General features: G+C 46.2%; 1 protein-coding gene across 1 annotated transcript; it reads left to right on the plus strand.

Moving 5' to 3' along the window:
• Nucleotides 1-1,612: 1,612 nt before the first annotated feature.
• Nucleotides 1,613-7,077, plus strand: si:ch211-106h11.3 (CCN family member 1). The gene is made up of 5 exons (XM_062438865.1): nt 1,613-1,663; nt 3,445-3,658; nt 4,310-4,753; nt 5,251-5,429; nt 6,745-7,077. The coding sequence occupies exons 1-5, from the start codon at nt 1,613-1,615 to the stop codon at nt 7,048-7,050; spliced, it is 1,194 nt and encodes a 397-aa protein (XP_062294849.1). The 3' UTR covers nt 7,051-7,077.
• Nucleotides 7,078-7,806: the final 729 nt, after the last annotated feature.

The raw sequence follows: 7,806 nt of genomic DNA on the forward strand, positions 1-7,806 counted from the left end.
AGTATTATCTTGAACTCCACCAAATTGGAATTGTAAACTATGATTTTTATTTTACAGAGTGGGGTTTTTCAGTGATTACTAGGTATCTATTTTTAGGTGGCTTGAATATAAAAGTAAATACACCAGAAGCACAAACAGGGACTTCATGTGTAATGTGCTTGTGGAATGAGTTGCTGATATGCAAGAATGAGTGTGCTTGCAGGCCTTGCAATATGCAACCATCTGCATGTTTGTGCAGTACAACCCTGCTGAACACACCACTCTACATGTGACCACTGGGTAAGTGCAGGGGTTGATTTAAAGAGGATGAAGGGGGGGATGATATCTTCCCTGTTGGCACAAATGGCTGCAAGCATCCCTCAGCTTAATGATACATTTTAAGGAAACTGCAAGGGAAAACAACAATTTAGCCACCCACAATCCCTCTCAGTGAATTTCAACAAGCAGCCCACAGCGTCACTGGTGAACAGTTTAATGTGCTGCTGTGCCTGAGAGTGCATAGATGTGGAATATGCATTTAACCCTCTCACATAGAGTATCAGTGTGTATCGCTGCCTGCCGACTCGGGTACTGTATGTGGCTGGTTTCCTGTGTGCATGTCTGCGGGGATGACAGGAAGATTATCTGGGCAGTCCCCACCTCCGCTCTGCACTCTTCAATAAAAACCCTAAACTAAATGTACTAAATTCTTGGCTGTTTACATGGGTAATGTTTGTGTGTGTGTGTGTGTGTGTGTGTGACTGTATGTCTGTGTGTGTGTGTGTGTGTGTGTGTGTGTGTGTGTGGGAGGTGGCCTGGGAACCTTTGAGTAGGTAAAGGGATGTGATGACTAAAGACAGGATATGGAGGAAGGAAAGGAGAATGATGAATTGCACAGGAGATTATCATAATCATTTTCAACATCACTATCACTCAATCATGTAGTTGTACGCAGCTCCACTCTGCTCTCCTTGTGTATGTACTTTATCTCTACAGCTCTTGTCCGAAAGTGTTTTTATAAAGTGCGGGAAGGAAATTCCTTGCTGTTTTCCATGGCTGCCCCCAGTATTAATGTAGCTCAGACTAGCAGCTGAGTATATTTATTTTACTTTTCACAAAGCAGCAGCCGGACAGAGGTATGCGTGTGAAAAGGACTTTAAAGCATCAAAAATATTATTTTCGCTCAAACATAAATAAATAAACACCCAAAAGCCAGGTCCTCTTTGGAATGTAGTAATTCTGAATTTTTATGAATGACTGCATTCATGCTTGGCCCCGCCCACCACCACCTGAACCCCTCAGCTCTTGGTGTTGGAGCTCTAAGCCCCGCCCTCAGCGCGCCCATGTTGGGATACCTTGGAAGCGCGCCTGCGTCCTAATTGGTTAAAGGAGGTCCGGGGTGGGCGTGGCTGCCATAAAAAGCAGGGGGCTGATATAAAAACAAGCCTCAAACTTTGATCGATGAAAATTTACAAGTGATGGAGGACTTTTGAGGATCATTGCGCGAGTCGGATTTAATCTTTGTGGACAAAACGCATTGTTGGAGGATTTATTTTTTATTTTATTTTTCTGAGATATAAATTATATATTTTTTCAAACAATTTCTCACCCTCTATGTGAACCAGCTGGCAGCATGGGGATACTGCTATTATTTGCTGTCTTGAATGTGGTGACAGTCGGTTTGGTGAGTGTATGAAGTTTCTTTTGTGTCTCATTTGCTTCATGTAAACACTGAGGAATAAAAACTCATGTGCGGCTCCAGCGGATTGGAGCTGCTCTCGTCTATTTACATGACCAATGTAGCTCAATCTGCCATCCATCTAACTGCTGTCTGATGAAATCAACGGCAGTTTATAACAGAGTAGCCACTGTACACATACCTTCTGCCTTCATCACTCAATGTTACACTGTGTTATATGTGCGGAGAATCTGCCCTGGTTCTCAAAGTCGGGGTTGGGGACCACAAGCGGACTTTAAGGAGTGTTTTAAGTGGTCTTAAGTAAAATGAAAATGAGGAAAATTTAGCATAAGAGTGATCTAAACTTTCACACTCCCTATTTCTTGAGATGGAAAAAGTATTGTAGTTCTTTGCTTCAGTAAAAGTGGCAATATAAAAACACTCAAATGTCACTTAGTATTGTTAGAAATAAGCAACAAAAGTAAAAGAAGTCAGTGTCATACAATATATTTTCTCACTGGATGCATTAACAACATTTTACTGTTGTAGTTTATCAAAGTGGAGCAAATTTCAGCTATTTTAATCTCTGTTGGGTGGTTTATTCTATAACAGGGCATCTTATTTTAGAATCCCATCATGTGTTTTGTCTGTAAAAACTAAATCTGTAAAGTAATTAAAGCTGTCAAGTAAATGTCGTGTAAAATGGACAATATTTCCATCTGAAATGCAGTGGACTAGCATGAAATGGAAATACTCAGGTAAAGTAGATCTGTGCTTAAGTACTTGTACTTAGTTACATTCCACCTCTGCCTATTTCTACCTCCTTATCCACAGCTTAGATATTCATTACAATCTAGATAAAAAAAAGATGAAACTACATTAATATGCCCAGATGGAGCCCACTTGGACCAAACTTGTGTTTATCAGGCTTTTTACCATGGCACTAAAGTTATATTACCCAACAGTTAAACCAATGGAGATAAAAATACTCATCAGGTCAATATGGACTGACTGCTCACTATAAATATCTCCAGGAATATTATGTGACTTTTGGTCAGGTGATGTTTTAAGTACCACACTATGCCAAAATATAATGCTAAAAATGGAAAGTTATTGTCACTGAATTGTGTAATGTCACATCCAGCCTTCATTCCCACCTGAGACCCCCAACGGCGAGTGAAACCGGAGAAGGGGAATTGCTCTGTGGTTGTTTTTAATCTGTACTGGCACACAGGGACCTGGCCCGGGTTAAGAGAGTGGCAGAGTCAGGAAGGGATTCCTTTGGGTGATCTGACTGCGGACAGTTAGACTGGCAGTTCCCTCTGATCTCAATACCTGCTGGGAATTGTTGGAGTGATTCTGATATGAGTGTGTGTCTGCATATGTGTGTGTGGGTGGGGGGTTGAGAAACAAAAGATGTAGAAGCAGAGAGGTAGGGTTTTTTTTTTTTTGGGGGGGGGGGGGGGGGGGGGTCAGAGAATGTCTCTTTCATCCCTGTTCGGCCCGGCGAATGCCAAGCGGAAGGCGACAGAGGGTTACAGATATCCCTGTGGGGCTTGGGACAGTGCTGGGTATTCAGCGAATGTTAAAGCCACACACACTTTGAGGAATTTCTGTGATCTGTGTAACATGAGTCAAACTATTGTCCTCCTTGGTTCCAATTTGACTCCTCCTCACACGGAAATTGTACTGTGTGAAGCTGTTTTTTGTTTTTTTTCATATTCGGGTTAACCACAGTGCACTTTAAGCACAGTCATGACTGTATTGTATGTCCCCCTCTACTGTAGGTGACTGCGGGCTGTCCAGTGGTGTGCGAGTGTCCGGCGGGTCCCCCATCATGTCCCCCGGGGGTCAGCTCAGTCCCGGATGGCTGCGGCTGCTGCAAAGTGTGCGCCGCCCAGCTCAACCAGGACTGCCACGAAGGACACCCCTGCGACCACCATAAAGGTCTGGAGTGCAACTATGGCAATGATGTCGGCCGTACCCATGGCATCTGCAGGGGTACGTATACTGGAGCGGAGGAGCGGTGGGTGAGGAGGCCGGAAAGACAGAAGGCGGGGAGGGGGGGGGGGGGGGGGGGGGGTGCAGACTGGGCACAGAGTTTTAGGGGTTTAGCTCAGGGGTTGAGTGAGGGAATGTGTAACTTCAGGGTGGGGAATCGGGCTTCCGAGCCAAAAGGCCGGAGTTTCTCTTTGATAGGGGGGCTAGAGGTTTGAAGCCTGTGCCACGTTTCAAAAACAGAGCACCTTCAGGAGCTGCGACTGAAACCTGGCCAAGTCCAGGATTTATATAAGTAGTCCAGTGTGTACACAAACAGCCCCATGAAACACACAAACAAGCACGCACACACACAGTGGTATTTTTATATGTGTGTTTATTTGGGGGTGTTTCTATATAAAGGGGGGTATCCGGGGTGTTGTGTGGGGGAGTCCCACTGAGGAAAGGGGAAGGACATTGTAAACAAGTCTCTTCTGGTCTAAGAATAGAGCCTGCTTCATGAATCTGAAGATAGTGTGTCTGTCCCTCTCTCTTCTTATGCATATTAAAGATGCCTTCCTGATGCTTTGATTTTCCTCTGGATTGTTATTTCTTATCTCAAGTACTTTCTTTTTGGAGTACTTTTAACCAACTTGTGTTCTTCTTTCCCCTCAGCGAAGGCAGAGGGCCGCTCCTGCGAGTACAACGGGCGGATTTATCAAAACGGCGAGAATTTCCGGGCCGGTTGCAAGCACCAGTGCACCTGTATCGATGGAGCGGTGGGCTGCGTGCCCCTCTGCCCCAGCCATGTGCCCCTGGCTTCCCCTTCCTGTCCCGCCCCTCAGCTGGTCAAAGTGCCAGGCCAGTGCTGCCTCAGCATCGACTGCCACAAGGGAACCAGCGTCGTCCCCCCGGCGCACCGGCGACCCCAACCTCCTGCATACCCGCCTTACCCCTTCATTCCGTATCCGGCCTACCCTTACCCAAAACCGTATCCCAAACCTTACCGGAAGCTGTACCCTTACAAACCCAAAAAGGAGAAGGACACCATGGGCAACGAGCTGGTGGAGGTGGGGCGCAAGTGGGACAAGCCACGTGGACACAACAAGCACCTGGCGGGTAAGAGAGGGTGCCACGACGTCGCCTCAGAGTGCCGTCTGTTTTCCTCTACGCAGTAAAGCATCATGTTTATGTTTTAGCCATTTTAGCCCCCCCCCGACACACAAACGGCCCCACTGTGAGCCTTTCCCTCTGCATCTGTGCCCGTGTGTGTGCGTGTCAGCATTTATGTGAGGCTTGTTTTCCACTGGCTCCTTGCACACCAGAGGTGCTCTCCTTCTTACACACAGCTCTCACACAGCACATACCTCTGTCACCCAGCTTTCCCCTCTCTGTAATCACCCTCTCTATGCGTCAGTGTTGCCTGTTCAGTGAATGAGGCTAGTGTGCTTTGCATCTCTATGTGCCTCTCCTTTTCCCTCTCTCTCCCACTGGCCCTTTCCCCCCCACATTTTTTACTATTGCTAAACTCTTTCTCCGACTCGCCATGTTTTTTTGCAAGACCCTGTTGTTTGCTCTCCCTCACACTCTCCTCTCTTTTTCGTCCTCTCTCCTAGCGTGGAGGCAGGTGGGAGATCAGTGCGTGGTTCAGACTACTTCCTGGTCCCAGTGTTCCCGGAGCTGCGGGATGGGCGTTTCCTCTCGTGTTACCAATGACAATGCCAGGTGTAAGCTGATCAAGGAGACACGCCTGTGCAACATTCGGCCCTGCAGCACCATGTCTATCCCTGTCAAGGTGAGGAATGTGTTTGTGGAGGGGGGGGGGCTTTTAAGATTCTCATAAAGGGGGGATAAAAGCAGTGCTTCCTCTAATGTCCCACAACCATGCAGTCCGGCTGCCGTGCTAAATGCATTCAGGAAAGGATTGCTCTCAAGGGGTCAGATTGGTATTAATATCATGGCATCTATACAGCGCCCTGCCCCAGAATCTCTCCCTCTGTGTGGCTGGGACCCGTCCTGTCTATTCACGGTTCTGTTGCTGTGTGGGCAGCATCCTCAGCAGGATGACGACAAAGCTGTGGTTAGTAACCTGGGCCGAGTTCACATAAAAACATATGCGTAGTGTGTAGTCTGTGGGCTGATCTCAAAGCAATATAACGCCACTTTTCAAGTGTTGTGATAAAATTTGGGCAAGAATGAGTAATTTAAAATAGTTTTACTGCAAGTCTAATCTGGTTGTGAGTATTCTCTGATTTTTCACTGACTACCTCAACTAATAAGAAGAAGTGGTTGCATCATTTTCTCAGATTTTTTAAAATGTTCAAATCAATGTATTATTAGCTTGGTAAAAATGTATTTTGTTTCTCTGCATCCAGACCATCACTCAACATATATATGGCATCTATTATCTATCATCTATCATGACCTCACCATTTCTAAATAAATTAATATCTAAATTAAATTGTTGAAAATAATGTCAGCTGTCCCTTAAACATAACGCAACAGAAATAAGTTAACACAGGCTTAAATCCCAAAACTTTGCAGTGATGTGACAGCGAATCAAAAACTCCCCCTCGGTCTGTCTGTGGGCGTTGTGAGTTTCTCTCTCCCGCACCTGAACCTGCGACACTGTGGCTGTCAGCAGCACTCAGTGGCTCTTTCGCCGCGTGATTTTAAAGAGCACTCGATTCACCCACTCTGTTTCTCTCTTGCATTTCAGTACACAACACCCTCAGAAGCATTCTGCCCGCCGCCATCAGCCACTCATGAGTCTGATGGGTTGTTATGCACCTGTTCCACTGTGCTCTCCCAGTGTTTGCAGAGCTGTTGTGGGTGTTAATGTGCCATCAGTGTCAATCCTCAGCTATTGTTGGCATGCTCCTCTCAACTGTTGCTCTGACCTTTTATTTTGTTTTTTCCCTATCTATGTACTTAACTGCATTAACTCTGTTTTTCATGTCTCAGTGCCTGAATAATGAGTTATTTCACATTGCTGTGATCCTGAAAAGCTTTCATTGGAAAGTATTACTCTGTATTTCTGTTTTAATGTGTAGCATCAAGGCTGCCAAAGAAAAGATTTTTTACTTTCTCTCGCCTTTCTCACTCCACAGAAAGGAAGGAAGTGCTCTCGTACCCATAAGGCCCCTGAGCCACACCGTCTGTCCTACGCTGGCTGCAGGAGCACTCGCCTGTACAGGCCCAACTACTGCGGTGTGTGCCGGGATGGCCGCTGCTGCTCACCCCGTCGCACGCGCACCGCCAACGTGAACTTCGCCTGCCCTGATGGAGAACGCTTCAACAGGTCCGTGATGTTCATCCAGTCCTGCAAGTGCAGCGACGACTGCAACCACCTCAATGAAGCCGCCATGCCTCCGCAGCGATGGCTCTATGGAGACACACACAAGTTCATCGACTAGTGGTATTAACCCCCCAACCTACATTCCTTCATACACAAAAAAGACTTTTACTCCCCCCCCTAGCAGTCCCCATTATAGAATAGCTGTCCGTAGTGTATCTATGAGTAGACGCAAGCGAGGTGCACACGTCAAAACATCTTTTGTGGAAAATGATTTGGGGAGGAATGGGGAGAAGAAGAATGAATCAGTTGGGCGCATATCCAACTTGGAAAGAGCAAAGTGACCAGCCCCTGCTTTAGAGTAGATAAAAAGTTGATTCTGGCCCGGCCAGACTTCTTCAGACTGCGACAAAAAAATGTGGATTTAATCAGCCACCATGTTGCTGCCATGTACCAGATGTCCTCTGAACTCTGAGAATTTTGTTGGGGATGATGGAGGAAAAGCAGCCACAGATAAGCCAAACTGTCTGTGATTTCTTTTACTGAGCAACATGTCTGACCAGCTAATAGACAGCTGGTCTGATGTTTCTTTGGACCCAGATATCAAACCAGTCTGTGCACTCTGATATCTGAGTATTAATAAACCAAATGAAGACTCATGGAGAGGACTTGACAGAAAAGACTTGGATGGTGTTAGCAGAAGATGGAGGAGCAGCATCTCAGATGCTCTGAGCTTGTGTCTTTTTATGGTATTTATTCATTGGTATTTATTGTTGAGACAGACATGATGACACAGTGGCCTGCCACCAGGGAAGGCAGGGCTGCTATGTTTGGAGCATCAGCGTGGCTGAACAGGGATCTGAAAGGGACAAAACAG

Source organism: Scomber scombrus, chromosome 18 (assembly GCF_963691925.1).
Source record: "Scomber scombrus chromosome 18, fScoSco1.1, whole genome shotgun sequence".
In the NCBI taxonomy this organism is placed as follows: domain Eukaryota; kingdom Metazoa; phylum Chordata; class Actinopteri; order Scombriformes; family Scombridae; genus Scomber; species Scomber scombrus.

Bases quoted from the DNA above. Each gene is read 5' to 3' on its own strand.
- si:ch211-106h11.3 (XM_062438865.1), top strand. From the start codon at position 1,613: ATGGGGATACTGCTATTATTTGCTGTCTTGAATGTGGTGACAGTCGGT. The intron at 1,664-3,444 runs GTGAGTGTATGA...CCTCTACTGTAG, and splicing joins ATGTGGTGACAGTCGGTTTG to GTGACTGCGGGCTGTCCAGT. The intron at 5,430-6,744 runs GTGAGGAATGTG...CTCACTCCACAG, and splicing joins CCATGTCTATCCCTGTCAAG to AAAGGAAGGAAGTGCTCTCG.